Source organism: Coffea arabica, chromosome 1e (assembly GCF_036785885.1).
Source record: "Coffea arabica cultivar ET-39 chromosome 1e, Coffea Arabica ET-39 HiFi, whole genome shotgun sequence".
In the NCBI taxonomy this organism is placed as follows: domain Eukaryota; kingdom Viridiplantae; phylum Streptophyta; class Magnoliopsida; order Gentianales; family Rubiaceae; genus Coffea; species Coffea arabica.
In genome coordinates, this window is record NC_092311.1 from 39221522 (window position 1) to 39237777 (window position 16256).

At 35.9% G+C, this 16256-nt stretch overlaps 2 protein-coding genes across 3 annotated transcripts; both read right to left on the reverse strand.

Annotated features, from left to right (window-relative positions):
- Positions 1–4456: 4456 nt before the first annotated feature.
- Positions 4457–10102, reverse strand: LOC140009657 (replication protein A 70 kDa DNA-binding subunit B-like). 2 transcript variants are annotated; one of them, XM_072055798.1, is made up of 10 exons: positions 9570–10102; positions 7552–7707; positions 7190–7459; positions 7011–7098; positions 6795–6919; positions 6625–6703; positions 6422–6554; positions 6160–6317; positions 5946–6066; positions 4457–5296 (listed from the first exon to the last, which is right to left on the reverse strand). In XM_072055798.1, exons 4-10 carry the CDS (start codon positions 7040–7042, stop codon positions 4742–4744), a joined length of 1203 nt encoding a protein of 400 aa, XP_071911899.1. In that variant the 5' UTR covers positions 7043–7098; positions 7190–7459; positions 7552–7707; positions 9570–10102; the 3' UTR covers positions 4457–4741. The 2 variants fall into 2 exon arrangements, with proteins under 2 accessions (XP_071911899.1, XP_071911901.1); XM_072055800.1 differs by lacking the exon at positions 7011–7098.
- Positions 10103–13601: 3499 nt separating this feature from the next.
- LOC140016922 (uncharacterized) lies at positions 13602–15691 on the reverse strand. The gene is made up of 3 exons (XM_072071177.1): positions 14746–15691; positions 13794–14019; positions 13602–13671 (listed from the first exon to the last, which is right to left on the reverse strand). The coding sequence occupies exons 1-3, from the start codon at positions 15689–15691 to the stop codon at positions 13602–13604; spliced, it is 1242 nt and encodes a 413-aa protein (XP_071927278.1).
- Positions 15692–16256: the final 565 nt, after the last annotated feature.

The window sequence follows — 16256 nt, forward strand, 5'->3', positions numbered from 1 at the left end:
AATCTCGACTCGACTCGACTTATTTGCAGCCCTAAATCAAAGTTAGCAATATTGATAGCTACATGATTAATTAGCTTTGAAGTTATTGAATGAAATTCATAATTTGTCAATTTAAAGAATGTTATGTAGTTCCCTCAATACAAATTACAATAAAATTCCTATAAATTAATAACTTTGTGACCACACAAATTCTATTAATTTAAAGAGATATTAATTAATCGATAAATTAATAATTTATTAATTTATTTAGTATACATACAGTTCAAAGAAACACTCATTCAATACCTAAATTTTATCTTAATTAGGCACTGTCATTAGATTTACCCTTTATAAAGCTCACCTTACATTTTATTTTATTTGGCCTTCCATTGTTTTGTAATATTAATTTTTAACGATTAATATGCATATTCATATTTTTCATTCTTTTCTTACCCAGAAAAAAAAAATTCATGCTTTCTTTTCTATAAGGGTTAGTGAGCATTGTGTAAGATAAAACCATTTTTACAAGTGACTGAGTGAGGCCTGGCTTATTACTCCTTGGCAACTTGTCCAAGTGGGATCCAGCTAATTGTTTACTTGTGCAAATTTTGTTCTTCAACCAGGCTTATCTCCCCACCAAAACAACCTGTCTTCCTCCTCGCCGCTACTTTTCTCTTTGCCACCAAAATTGGCAGAAACCATGTATTAATAGTTTAAGATGGTTAAGTGCTCTAATTAGTGGCGAATTTCTCAAAATATTGTTAAAATTTAAAATTGTCACAAAAGTGGTGTTGTACAGGATATATGGATGATATAAGGGTCGCAGTAAATGTCAATATAAGCGCAACAAAAAAAAAAATTGCAACCTATTTTTGCCTTTATTTTCAACTGCTTCAGAATACTTTAAGTTAAAATTTTCGGTAGAATTTTTTTTTTATTTTAACCCGCAAATGACCGTTGATTAATTTATGATCAGCGGTAATGATTTGGAGGTAAAGGAAAAAAAATTTATAATCCAACTGCTGCACTCAAAATTTGCAGTGAAGGAATTTTTAATTTTATAATACTACACATGCCAAAATTTGTGGACCGTTGATGCACTTGATCAACAGCCCAAGGATCGCCGCAAGCTTCATCTGCGGCGTTGAAGAAAAATTTTTTTTTTTTCAAAGTCCTCACAATCATCTTCGTAAACTAAATTTTTTTTCTTTCCAGGTCCATAAGCCAATTCTAAAAAAGCTGCCTTGGTGCAAGGGATCAACAGGACACTAACCAATTCCTCTGCTCTTTGCGGACACGGGAACGGGGAAGAATAAATGCATACTCGCATGGATGCCCTTGCTTGTAGAACGCACGTGGGAGAAGCGATAGGCGACACAGAGGACTCTTATCTTATTCTTGATGCAGTTGATCAATGGTCCACAAATCGCCGCAAACTATATTTGCGGGAAAGGGAAATTTTTTTTAGAAGCCGCAAAGTTGATTTGCGCCGTTAGAAAAAAAAAAAAAAATATATATATATATATATATTTTTAAATGCAGTAGTTGTAGATCATTGATATAAAAAAATAATTATATCAATATAATTTTACAATAATTGTATCTTGTAAATAGTTTTCTATATAACTGATTTGTTCACTCAAGCGAGAATCTCAACTTCAGAACTTCAGACTAATATTTTTATCTCTCTCACACAATCTCATATCAAAATCCCCCCCCCCCCCCGGCGCAAAAAAATCTTCTTTTTCATCTTCAAGTAGCCATTGTTGCCTGTAGAGAGACTATCTATCATTGTTCTCTCCGAAAAAGGTGGTGGATTGAGTGATATTGTTGTAGGTCCCAGCGGCTACAATTGGGACGAGATCTACCACACGGAATGATACATTAGAAATATAATTGCTCTATCACTCCACACGATAAGGGCAAGATGCGCGTTGGTGGGGTGATATTCAGATTTTAAGAATTTTTCTTGTCAAACCTTCTGTTTTATTTTCATTCAAGTTCATGTGCTAATTATTGTACCTATTTATCGTTCAATGCTACATTATTTATCGTTATTTAAATTAACATTTAAACCAAAAAATTTTAAAAAAAGTATGACTTGGACAAATTTTATGTTCATCTAACAGAATGCTTAATCACCGTTTATGAAATTAGCACAATTTTTGTACGTAAATTAAATTTTAGGCTTCCACGGTTAAGGTTTATATTAGGGTTTAGGGATTATGGTTTTAGGGATAGTAATGTTTTAGTAAAAAATATATAAAATAAAAGGAATTGCCGCATATGAAATATGCCGCGATTCCTTATTAAAGAACTATGCTATGAGCGGCGAAGCCCTAAAAAAAAAAAAAAAAAAAAAAAAAAAGTAACGGCCTCGTCTTCGCCGCTAAGCGGCAAAGGCTTTTCCCAAAAAAAAAAAAAATTGCATTGCCCAAAAAAAAAGAAATTAAAATAATTTTTTAATAAAGCCTCTGTTACCATTTCCGGCGACCCTTAATGTAGAACCATCCCCCAACTCACACCACTTTTATGATATTTTTTCATTTTAACAATAATGCGAGAAATTTGCTGTAATTAGTAGTTTGAGGAGTATAGTTCTAACCAAAAATAGTTGAGGGTATTATTTTGCAATTAAGCCTTTAAATAATATTGGATACATTTCTTGTGCTTCTCTTTTTCCAAAAATTACAAAGGAGACAAACAAAGTGCTTTTTAAACTCTTTTTTTTTTTTTTATCAAAAGGCCGTTAGGCCCATCACACACTTATTGAACGATGATAAGAGTGCTCCATCAAGTTTGCAATAGAAGAGATTTATCTAGAAAGATTAGCATAATTATTGACTTTCTTGCCAATAGTGAACAAAAAGTACTAGCTCTGGTTGAATAGTTCTAATGTTTTTATGCTAAGTTGAAAAGCTTGTAATCCTTAGACATGTATTTGATCCGATGAATACCAACTTTAGAGTTGGATTCGATTTCAACAAAACCCTAAATTCTAAACTAGCAAAAAGGCTTGATGGAGACCTCATAGTTCTGCAATTAAATTAGAAGTATTAGCCTGATGTTAACTAACAATTGCGTTATTTATGTCTTAGATCATTTTGGAAAACACCGCACCACTTCTCATGCTTGAGTTATTTACAATGAACCTGTCCACAATGACAATCAAAACGCGGTCTAATTGGTAAGATATTTCATCTATAATTGAGAGGTTCGAATCATCACGGGGTAATTGAAGAACTACTACTAATCCTTTTTTAAAAAACAAAAAAAAATCTGTCCACATAACTTTTAACCCAATACAATTTGAAAAAATTTCAATCTAGGAGCCCAATGAAATTTTCACTGGAGAGCATATGTGTCTAAGAGAATGTTACACATAATTGCATCAACACCCTTACTGAATGATAGGTTAAAACCACCATAGGCACATTCCTCCTCCTCATAGTCGAAATTCTATTTGTAAATTCCATTCTAACCATGACAAAATCAATAAATCACAAAATTGCAGCCAGAATATCTATAGCAATCTCGAATTGCGTGAAATGTCATTCTTGAACATCGATAGCAAATGGGGCATAGATCATCTTGATCAAAGATGCATACGTTCTAAGATTCGTCGTAAGTACTATATCATGATGCATAAGCTAAAGTAGAAAATTGACGCGCTGTGAATCTCCATGTTGGGGTGCAATCCAAAGGAGTTGAGTGAACAGTGCACTATTTGAGTAAAAATATTTGAACTCAATTTTATTTTGTTTTACTCGAATTCGACTAGATCTAACTTGATCAAACTTAGTCGAGCTTAATCCAGTTCAATTAAGTTCAAGTTTAAATAAGGGATATAATAGACATTTCACACTAATACATGTGAAAATTTCAATTTATATATGTATGAGATTTGGTTGAACCCGATTCAGTATTAGACACGAGCTATTCGCAGTGCTCGAACTCAAATTCGAGTTCAATCAAATTCAAGTTTTGACTAAACAAATTTACTAGTGATTTCTTTTTTTTTTTGAGAAAAAATTTACAAGTAGTTGAATTGAACTCGATTCATTTACACCCTTAATCTACTCTATGCTTCAATAAACTCTTCCAACAAATTGGATTGGTGCCTATTAGAATGCTGCCACTGAAGCACATCCAGATTGTGAAGATCACTAACTACAATTACCTACTGAAGAATTGAAGTCTTTTCCACACCAAAATAGATTGCCCCAGATTGCCCCGACTGTTAATTGGATTGCCTTCTTGGCTTGAGTTTGACCTGCCTAGCCTATCACAGGTTAGAGTACTTTCAAAGAGGGTTAATCTTAAGCCACTTGTCAAGTTTTAAGAGTGTAATATGCTTAGGTCTGTATATATATATATATATACTAGAGGAACCAGGCTGTGCAAGGCACAGCCTTGGCCCTCGTAAAAATGCTGATCATTGGAAAAGAATATATAACAATTCTAGTTGCAAAATAGGTACATAATATCATAATTACCATTCATAGATAGCTGTCAACAATTTCAGTAGCAGTTGCACACCTTCCAGTACAATTAAGTCCCAAGTAGAGATACATAATGCATGCTAATAGTTACATAATATCATATATTAGGATTCATTAACTTCTAGTCATAGCGAGAATGTTAATGGATTCTAATATGATGGCAAAAGATAGCATGCTAAAAGTTCAGTAGCATCCATGATGAACAAAAGGATGAACAACAAAAAGATGAACAAAAGAGGACATGAAGCTGTGTGACTGCTTCATTTTGCAGATTCACGTTGCTTCTTGAGAGGGCTCATATGAGCAGATTTTGAAGATCCAGGCTTCTTGTCTTCAGAACCATTTTTTCCAGCAATTGAGGGAACAGTTTCAATGGTTGTCTTCTCAGCAGAAGGTGGAGTTTCAAAAGTTAAGCTTCTTTTTGCAGCAATGTTTGAAGAGGCTGGCTTATCTGCATTATCAGACTTGCGCCCAATTGAATCTAGGATCATTTTTGTTGTTGGGCTGAAGAATTGCCCTTCAGTGGCAAGTTGGTTAGTAACAGTGGAGCGAGCAGTTAAGTCAACATGTTCAATGGTGCTGGTCGGCTTCTCAGTTATGGTTGGAGCAGTTGGAACAGGCTCTTCCACAGGATTAGAGACAACTGTGCGCGTGATTGCCAGGTTGATTTCAGCCAATTCTTCAGCAGTGTATATTTTGATAATGCTATACTTGTCATCTTTCTGCCTTTGATAATCCGAGTCAAAATGGCGGACAAAGCATAGGACTTCACGGTTATCAATTGCAGATGCAATTTCAGAAAAAACCTCAACACCCTATATTTTGCAAATAAACAAAAAAACAGGCTCAATACCCTGTATTTTCAGAAATTTTATAGACTGCCAGAAAATGTAAACATGATGCAATTTCAGAAGAAAGCTTAATAGTAACATAGATTGAAGGTGACATGAGCTGGGAAGTTCCAGCGACTTTCCTTTAACATTCCAGGCCAAATTTCCAACTTTTCACAAGTTTTCAGCCAAACATCTTATAACACTTGAGATAAACATATTGCATGCATTTGCTAACATTATTTTCCAAAGAAACATTGATAACAAGCTGCAGCTTCAGCTTTCTCTGTCGGTTCCTACTATTTTTTTTTCTTTCCAACAGCTAATGAGTTATTAAACAGAATTTTCCTCAACTAAAACTCATTTTTCTTTGCTAAAATTCAACATGCTACTTAAGAATTCAGTTATACCAGATAATTAAAAGATTGTTGCAATCTTAATGCTGGCTAAAAGAAACTTTTAGCTAGTTCTAGTTAGGAATTTTGTTTGTTAACTGTGATTGAGTCCTTTCCTTGGAAAGAATAGCAAAATAACCAGAGGGACATTACCAGATTTGCAGGCCAATCAATGCAACCATAGACAAAAGAAAATAGAGATATTGCATGTCAATGGTATGAGTTTTTCAGCATCTTACATGTTCATCAACTTCACTTAGTTGTACTGCTGTGAATGGTATGAGTTTTTCAGCATCTGTACCAAACACTACTGCATATATTGAACTTGTTCCATCATCAATGATAATTTCAATACGGCATCTGGTATATGATAGCAGTGAATAATGGTTAAACAATGAAATAAAACAGAATTATTGTTAAGAGCACAATTGTAAAATTGCATGCCTTGTTTACCTAGCTTCAACAGCACTTTCTTCTCTGCAAGATGGACATCTGATGATCCATTCAAAATTAGCATCTACAGCCTTTTGACAGTTACTACATGCAGCATACCAGAAAGATCGCTGCTCAGCTGCAAAAGAAGTATTTCCTCGTATCCAGGCAGTCTTGACCTATAGTTCATATTGTATTAGATGCAAAGTTAAGTAATTCATTTTTCACTAATGTAAAAGGTAAGAAAATAGTACAAATCAGTTGGTGATATGACCGTATTTACATTTTTCAGCATGCTCACAGCGTTCTCAATACTAATGATATCATTATTTTTGGGCGGAGGCAGCAATTTGGTTGAGTCTTTGTAACTACCCTCCTCAATTAGTTGTGCAATTTGCTGCCGATTCTGATCATACCTGTGAACATAAATATGACATGTTATATTTTCCAGTTCTTATGTATAATTATAAAACATGATATGCTTACCATTGCCTTAATACAGTAGCTTGAGAAGTTGGTGGATTCACCAACAGACAACTTGCAAGCCTTGTTGTTAGAGATAGATCTAACAAAATAGTATTTACTTAGCTCATTAAAGTTGAAATATGGTAGGCAAAGGAGTAATAATTTATTGAGCAATGGGAGCTGTAACTTACAGTTAAAAGTAGTTACTTTGACTCTCATAACTATGATGATGTTGTTGTTTGCGATAGTGTTTGCCAGCTGTGCTCCTTCATTTGCTTCAAATTCGTTCCACAGAGTAAGGAGCATTGGCATTTTTCTAAAAAAGCAATAAATATGATAAAAATTAAAGAATGTAATAAATTTATTTAGTAAATTGAAAGTATATTCTTTTGTTCCAGTTGGCTTACTCTTGATTAATAACAACCAAGTCTCTAGTCATTGAATCAAGACCCTATTCCCTTGTAGGAAAAGCATGCACGACAATACCCTGAATATCTATTATTGAAAAGAATATTTCAATCTAAAGATAAGCTGAAGATAACATGAGGAATACATTGAAATTATCTAAGATAAAGCATGAACTTACTTTGCAAATTTTCTGTGTCAGCAAATTTGAATCAGTTTGCAAATACTGTGAGCTCAAAGTGACATGGAATAACCGGCAGAACCTGCTCCACATACTCCTCAACCAACGCTCTGTTATGGATTACCCAAGAATATGGGTAGTCACTGACCTTATACCTCGATTCTGCTTTTCGAAAAGCTGCACTGGAGATATAGTATTTGCTAAATGGCATCAGCATGCCAGCAAAAAACGGATATCACTGCCATAGATGACTGCTGAAACCTTTGTTCCCTGTTGCATCATAAAGAAGAATAGCTATAAATTTGTAAAATAGTCAAAGACATATACAAAAATTAAAGGAATATCTTTATTTTTTTGGTTACCTCAGAATCTGTAAGGAGGAAGCGGCGGTAGTTCACAGGCCTTGCTCCTCGACTCAACTAAACATGTCCTCTCTCAACAACCTGAGCCAGTACTGTCCATGCTTTTACTCCCTCAACGACCTCATTCACTGGAAGGTAGCGTCTTGCCATGCTTATCTATAAATGGTACAAACAGATGAGTTTAATTTTAAATATAGACTACAATTATGATAGGATTAATTAAAAATTGAAGAAATAGCAGAAGAATGTTCATTTACTTGACAGCTAATTGAGAAGCTTCAAAAACTTCTCTATATACAATATTTTTTGTCTGATTTATTCTAGATTTATCACAAAATGGAGGCTTAATGAGTAACTTGACTTGTGAAGCTGTTCTTGCACGTGATAACGCCACATAAAGCTGGCCATGAGAGAACACAGGTTCTCTTAAATAAATACCTACAAAATTTAATGTTTGTCCTTGAGGTTTGTTAATTGTCATTGCAAAGCACAAACAGATTGGAAACTGAGTTCTCTTATATGGGACAGGGTATTGCTCATCAGTGGCAGGTTCTAATGGAATTCTATGGATGAAAACATCTTTTCCAGCAAAATCACTTACAACTATTTGAGCATGAATAACATTTCGGCTCAAATTCCTGCATATTAATCTTGTCCCATTACAAAGGCCTTCAGTGGGATCTAAATTTCTAAGCAAGATTATTGGTGCATTAACCTTCAAGATCAGCCTATGAGGTGGAAGTCCACTTGGGGAAAGAGAATTCAAAAAATCCTCATACTGTCCCTGATGATTTGGATTTAAAGTTTCATCAAAACTAAGATATTTGACATTTTATAAGCATAGACAAAAAAAAAAAGAAGCAAAATCAGTATAAGAAAAGGAAGAATAAAGATTCACAATGAAAAAGAAAATTGAAGAATTATAGTAGCAGTGCTAGACACCATTTTCATAACTCCATAAAAATTATTGTTTAGTTATGATCTAGAAGTATAAAAATATGTTTTCAAATAAAGTAAGTACATTGTGTGAATAAAATCAACCAAATTAATAAATAATGGTCTTATAACTCTCATTATTGATCCGTTTACTATTATGTTAAGTTTTATTGCTAGTGAAAACATAGTCAAATGATCTGAGCCTAAAACATTGTCTAGATAAGCTATTTACTAAAATTGTTATATAATGGTGAAAACCAGAAAAAAAAAAACTTGATCCTATAAGGTTATGAAGACATGTCTATCTGTGGTAGAAGTGATAGTTTGCAGATTTAGAGACTCTGAGGTCAGGGCATTTATGAACCATTAACATATTCTTAGTGACAATTTTAGTCTTTATTGTTGATAGGAAGTCAACGTGGCCATGGTCTCCTATATCCCTGTATATGGCTAAAGTTGCAGCTGTTTCCTAGGTTGCTATAATACATGGCTTCTACATGGATGTTTATTTAATTAATAAGCAGACTGATAAATCTGTTTTTTAAGGAGAGGCCAAAGAAAAAGTGCAATGGAAAATAATTAAGTATACAGGTTCTTCATGGATCATAATCTTAAGTGACTGTAGTTTTTGCAGTAGTATTTTTTATTCATGATATATGTAGTTTTTGCACCATAACCTACCAAAATTTGATTTACAAAAAATTTCTTGAAAGGGAACGAAAATTTGCCAACAAAAATATTGAAAAAGCAACATCTTTTTTTTTCAGAAAAAAATAAAAGTATCAATTCCAATGTCTTAAATAAAGTCAAGAGGTTGATATCAATGGCAAGAAGTGAAGTTTATCTAAACGAAACCGATAATCAAGATATCTAAGCTTCTAAATTGGCCAAAAATGAAAACTCAAAAAGCTAATTGAACAGCTAACCCAAACACAACTGCAAAAGGAACAAAAAAGAATGCAAGCAATGCAAATTAAATAGGAAAAAGAAAAGAAGAAAAAACCTGATCAAGTGAAGTATTAGATTGAATTACAGGAGCAAAAAAAATCGTTTGAAGTATTACAAATGAAAAGGACCCTTACCAAAGTTAGAGGCAGAAGAAGCTCCCTTCCAAACGCAAGGTCTTCAGAGAAAGAAATACACCCTTTATATGGGCACTTCCCTTTCTTTTGCTTTTCAAAACCTAAAAACCTAAATTACTACTCACTTAATGTCTATCACATCAAATCCCTGAAAATATGATTTAGAATTACGGAGTTCATGGGAAAATTGGATGGCTGCAAAACCAATTCCAATACAAATGAAAGAAATCAAACGGCTGGCCACTTTTGTGGGGAAAATTCCCTGAATTTTGGGGAAAAAGAAGACACCTAATCTCTGAGGCATTTCAGGCCTTCCATGCTTCCAAGTACAATAAGCATGTGAAGGAGCCATCTCTGCTACACGAAAGGAAGAGTACTTTGCTGGTACTCTCACCCGAAGAAGAAGAAAAGATGAAATGCTGGTTTCTTGTCTGAAGTGTTCGTCTGAAGTATTTGAAATGAAATGGGCCGGTTGTCTAAAGTGTTCGGCTGAAGTGTCTGAAATGAAATGGAAATGGGTCCCATTGGTTCTATTACATCCGTTGCTTTCTTATATGCTTTGTTCCATTGTTGCCCTTAATAAAAAAAATCCATGTTCGGCTGAAGTGTCTGAAATGAAATGGAAATGGGTCCCATTGGTTCTATTACATCTGTTGCTTTCTTATATGCTTTGTTTCATTGTTGCCCTCAACAAAAAAAATTCAGCCAAGTGTCAAACAAGTAGCAAGCCACTTGTCAAAAAGAGAGATGCTACAGTGACCACCACTCTCTTTTTATTATACTTGAGGGATATATATATATTTTTTGTCAAATGTCAACTTCTATATATATGTAATGGATTACAGATTAGTCAGCACAGCAGATTTACAAAAGACTGGCAACTGCTAGGAAGTCATTGTGGGCCTCTCTATTAAGCCACACAGGGAAGGATTGCTGCCACCTAGTTTCTTGTAACAAGTTAATTGCTAACTTAGCTAACCCATGGCTACACAGGTTCATTTCTCTCCTAATGTGAAAGAAGAAGCATTTCCAAAAGGATCGACTCAGTTGCCTGATGTCTTCAATTAGCATATCCAGAGAGGTTAGGCCTTGACATCCTATATTGATTCTATCCACAATAGTTTTGCAATCAGAGAGAATTGATAAGGACGTCATGTTTTCCTCTATGGCTTTGCTCAAGGCTGTTCGAATGGCAATAGCCTCCATTTCTGCTGCATCTTTGGCTCCTGGATGTGAGATGGACCATGTTGCAAAAATCCTACCATTGTTAGCTTTAGCAATAATCCCCACTCTTGCTTTCGCTTTGTTCTGGTTCATTCCTGCATTCGTGTACATAATAGAGCTATGTTGTTCCATCAGTCCAACTAACATGCGATGTCTGTTTTCTCGCTGGGAAGACTCTTCATTGGCCATCTTAGCATTTCTTCCTGCCTCATCATATTCCATCCACTCCTCCATTGCTTTTTTGGATACCTGGTGCCCCTCTTTCAGTGCCTGGTTAAAGTTCCACTCATTTCTTGCCTTCCAGATTTGCCAAAAGAAGTTAGTTGTGATCTCAATGTGTTTAGTCCCATCTTTCCGGCTAATTACTTAGAATATTGACAAAAAAAAAAAGAAAATTCGGACGTTTAGGGTTCTGACAGGGGTGTGGTATCAATTTACAGCCCGGCACCTGACACAGATTTTTTTTTTAAAAGATGATAGGCTGCCGAGCTGACAACCAGTTTGCAAAAAGTAAAAAAAAAAAAAAAAAAAAAAGGCCTGACTCATATTCATAAGTCGACAAAAAAGGAAAAGGCTGGCGGAATCTCAGGAAACGTGTGTTTAGGAGCAGACTCTAGTCTGGTGAAAATTTACTCTAGTAGCCAGCTAGTAGTAGTGGTATTTGTATGATAATTAAGTTTCCAAGGGGAGCAAGTCTGGCGTGTGAAGAAATTTACCAGCGAAAACAAGCCATCCATTTTCAGCTAAGCAGCTAATTATCATTTATGATTTATCACTCCCTGACTGCCTTCTTCTGCTTCTGCTTGCTGCCTTCTCAATTCTGACTTATCCCGTGCAAATACACCAGAGAGTCTCACAATCTTTTTGCTTTGCTACAAAATATAACACAATAAGTATATAGTAGTAGTAATTAATATACTTAGAACTATTACATTATAATTAAGTTCTTAATATATTGCCAGAAGGAAAAAAAAAGAAAGAAAAAGAGAGCACTTAATTAGATAGCCAAAAAGTTCAGTCCGACATGTTATTTCAGATGGATGTTTCAGTTTAATCAGGGTTAGGGGTGAAATTCATGAAATTTTCTTTGAGTAAACTAATTTCTTTTCTTTCTTTCTTTCTTTTTTTTTTCCTCCCTTTTAGAAACATTTTTTTTTATTGACAACCGATTTGTTCATTTAAATTCTTGATCATGGATTAACGTTCTAATTCTCCCTTCCCTCTCTTATAAACACAACTATGAAAGCTTGATATATATGAAGCAGCATAGGGTGTTAATGGATGAGAGTTGGAAACTTCATCCTTTCCTCATAACAGAAGAAAAGAATAAAATAAATATTGAGGTCAGTCCCCTCTATCATGTGACCAAAAAAAAATAATGAAAAATGGAAGTGTGGAAAAACTGAAACAAAGACTTATGTGTCTAATGTGCAGCTTCTTTTTTTTTTTTTCAAAAAGCAACATCTTCATGCTGTTCATTTTGGTGAAAATTGCTTAATTTCTGTATCGGTGACGAAGAGAACAAGTCATGAATATGAGTCCGCCAGCCAATGAATATGATTTTGCCAGTCTTTTCCTTTTTTGTTGACTAATGAATATGAGTCAGGCTTCTTCTTTTTTTTTTTAACTTTTTGTAGACTGGTTGCCGGGCTACAGAGCCGGCAACCAGTCAAAGAAAAACTTTTGCAGCCGGCAGCCTGTCATCTTTTTTTAAAAAAAAAATTTGTGTCAGGTGCCGGGCTGTGTCAGCCCGGCACCAATAGATTGTGTCAACCCGGCACCAATAGATTGATACCACACTCTTGTCTGAATAATAAGTATTCGATTTTTCTTTTTTTTTTGCCAATATTCTAAGTAATTAGTCCATCTTTCCTTGATCTGGCTTCCTGCATTTGTTCCCACCATTTCCAAAAGTTCCACTTATTATCTTTGATACCGTCCCATGAAATAGGAAAAGTTGCCCATGCCAGCTCTCTAGTCTTGCACCGAAGTAAAGCATGTTCAGTTGTTTCTTGTTCTTCCCCACAGTACTTGCAAAGAGGATCTCCCTTGCCCGTCCTTCTAAAAATTTCCTCATTAGTTGGAAGGATGCAATGGAGACATTTCCATAGGAAGTGTTTAATTTTGTGTTTGATGTTCAGTTTCCACAGTTGATTCCAGACCTTAGATCTTTCTTTGTTTGTGCTGGAGTTTACTTGGGGCCTATTCGTCTCTCTAATCTCCTTGATTCTCTCTTTGGCCCTAGCATACCCAGATTTAGGGGAGTAGTAACCATTTGCTGTGTATCTCCATTTGAATCTGTCTTTTTTTTTGGAATACACTCAGAGGAATTAGCATGACCGCCTCTGCTTCCTCCTTTGAGAAAAGTGCTTGGATGATGTCCTTGTTCCATTGCTTTCCCTTAATCAAGTTGCTAACCTTGGTCAGTTGGCAGCCATTTGGTTTTGGGGAGGAGACTCTCCCAGTCTTTGAGCATTCTCTCCATCTATCCTTCCAGATTTCCACAGTTGTCCCATCCCCCACTTGCTTCCATACCCCATTTTCTAGCATCTCTAATGAACTATGCAAACTTTGCCAAATCCAAGAAGCTCTAGCCTTTACTTTGGACTCGAAAATATTAGATTTAGGAAAGTACTTGCTTTTCATAATTTACTCACCAACAAGTTGGGGCAAGTAAGGAGCCGCCATACTTGTTTGGCTAGCAATGCTTCATTAAAGCAAAGTAAGTCCCTAAACCCAAGTCCACCATTCTCTTTCCTATCCGCCAAATCAGTCCATTTCTTTCAATGCATTCTTTTTTCCCCTTGATCATTTCCTCACCAAAATCTGGCCATCATCCCGCTTAACTCTTTGTACAGGCTCTTTGATAGTCTGAACACTGACATAGCATAGGATGGGAGTGCAAGAGCTACTGATTTGAGCAGAACCTCTTTCCTTGCATTACTCAGAAGTTTACCTTTTCAATTCTGGATCCTAGACAACATATTTTCTTTAATGAACCTGAACACACTGTTTTTGGACCTTCCAACAACTAAAGGTAAGCCCAAGTACTTCCTTTGTGACACTTGTTGGATTCCTCCTAGCTTCTGCAGCACCTCCTCCTTCTCTCTACCGTTTGTATTTTTGCTGAAAAAGACTGCTGATTTGTTAATGTTAACTTGTTGCCCAGACACTTTTCCATAGCACTCCAAAATTTCTTTTATATGTCCTGCTTCATCACTATTAGCTTTACAGAAAATAAGGGAATCGTCAGCAAAAAATAGATGGGAAACATAAGGGCTTTGTCTTGCAATTTTGACTCCTGTGATTTGTTTGTTTCTAACAGCATTATTTAGGAGGTTAGAGAACCCTTTAGCACAGAGCAGAAACAGGTACGGGGAAAGGGGATCTCCTTGCCTAATCCCTCTAGATGGACTTACATACCCTCGCTTAACACCATTAACATTGAAAGAGTAAGACACAGAGGAAAGGCAGCCATGAATGCATCCATCTAATCCACAAAATGGCAAACCCCATTTTACTGAGAATGGCATAAAGAAATTTCCATTTGATTCTATCATAGGCTTTGGACAAATCAAACTTAATAGTCATGTATCGATCCCTCCCCTCTCTTTTTGACTTCAGCTAGTGCATGTACTCGTGAGCTACTATGACATTGTCAAATATTTGCCTATTTGGAACAAAAGCTGCTTGGGAGTAACTAATGCAAGAGTTAAGAAAGGGTTGAGTCTGTTCACAAGAATCTTGGAAATGATTTTGTATAAAACATTACACAAACTGATAGGCCTAAAGTGAGCAAGATTGAGGGGATTGTCTATTTTAGGAATAAGGGTGACCAAGGTCTCATTGATAGCTTTAGAGAGGAAACCAGTGTGTAAGAAGCCTTGGATAGTGTCCACTACATCTACTTTAATGATATTCCAAAACCTTTGAAAGAAAACAGGGGACATACCGTCTGGGCCAGGGGATTTGTTTGGGTGCATGGAAAACACTGCAATTTTGATTTCCTTCTCAGTTACAGGTCTGGTAAGTTGCAGATTCATCTGTTCAGTGATAGTCCTAGGATTACCATTTAATATCTCATCAAATTCTGAAGGCTTCGAAGATGTGAAGAGTTGGTTGTAGAATTGAGCAATTTTCTCCCCTATTTCCTCATCGGTTGTATACCACCCTCCCTGCTCCTTCTCAAGTCTGGATATTCTGTTCTTTTTCCTTCTGCCACTCACACAAGCATGAAAATATGATGTATTCTTGTCCCCATTTTGAAGCCATTTGGTTCTTGCCTTTTGGTTCCAAAAAAGTTTCTCTTGCTTATAGGCATCAGAAAGCAGCTTCCTAAGCAGTTTAATGGCTTCTTTATTGTTATTCCCATGCCTGGTCTTTGTAGCTTGTATCTCCTCTTTGATCCTTTTAATTTCTTTCTTACTGTGTAGATTCAGCGATCTGCTCCAAGCTGAAAGGGTCATTCTGCATTGCGTAATCTTCTTATTGATTCTAAAACCCCTAGACCCCACTTGGTTTTTACCCCATGCCGCTTGGATTAGGCCTTCCACTTCCCTGTATTGGAGCCATCTGGGATCAAAATGAAATCTTCTTTTTGGTTTCTTGACGCTAGGCTCTGTCTCCAAAAGGATGATATTGTGATCAGACGCTTCAGTCTCAATATGAATCACCGTGGCATCTTTGAATTTTTCACACCATTCTACACTTGAAAGAGCTCTGTCCAGTCTCTGTTTTATCTCGCCCTCCCCTTCCCAAAGGTTACTCCAAGTCAATGGGAGGTCCTCAAAACCAATATCCAACAACTCATTTTTGTTAATGAAATCTTTGAAGTCAGAAAAGGTCCAGTTGGGGCGTGCTCTGCCCCCCCCATTTCTTTTCGTTAGAAGTGATATCATTAAAGTTCCCAATTATAATTTTATTATTACCCCAGATTTTGTTCCTACTACACAAAATATTCCATTGCTTTTTCCTGATTTTATCGTCAGTACTAGCATAAACAAAAATGCACCACCAGTTACCAGCTTCATTGTCAGCGTTCCAAAGAAGTTCAATGGTAAAAGGGGTAGATAAAACATAAACAACCTTAGTGGAATTTTTCCAAAAGACTGCTAGTCCTCCAGCTTTACCAATAGGGTCCACTAAAACCACCTCCTCGTATCCTATTTTCCTTTTAAAATCATTCAAAAAAAATTTTTGATTTTTTGTTTCACATAAAAAGATAATATTAGGAGAGTGAGTTGAATTACCTCCTTAAGATAGGGAATAGTCAAGGAGTTCCCTGAACCTCGACAATTCCACGCCGCAACTTTCATGTGAACTTGGGAGACCAATTTAGGCTGGCCTTTATGACCTCAGATTCTGGTATACTATCGCACTCTTGTTTCCGTTTACATCTCTTAGCCATGACCCCATAAATTTGCATGTGGTTGTCCTCTTCCTCCTCCTCTGATAATCTCCTTT

Coding starts and splice junctions, on each gene's coding strand:
- LOC140009657 (XM_072055798.1), bottom strand. CDS start 7,042: ATGACTAGAGACTTGGTTGTTATTAATCAAGA. Junction 6,555..6,624: donor GCTACTGTATTAAGGCAATG/GTAAGCATATCA, acceptor TTATGTTCACAG/GTATGATCAGAATCGGCAGC. Junction 5,297..5,945: donor TAAGTGAAGTTGATGAACAT/GTAAGATGCTGA, acceptor TGCAAAATATAG/GGTGTTGAGGTTTTTTCTGA.
- LOC140016922 (XM_072071177.1), bottom strand. CDS start 15,691: ATGATATCACTTCTAACGAAAAGAAATGGGGGGGGCAGAGCACGCCCC. Junction 14,020..14,745: donor CAAATCCCCTGGCCCAGACG/GTATGTCCCCTG, acceptor TTTTCTGTAAAG/CTAATAGTGATGAAGCAGGA. Junction 13,672..13,793: donor TCCAAAAACAGTGTGTTCAG/GTTCATTAAAGA, acceptor ATGCTATGTCAG/TGTTCAGACTATCAAAGAGC.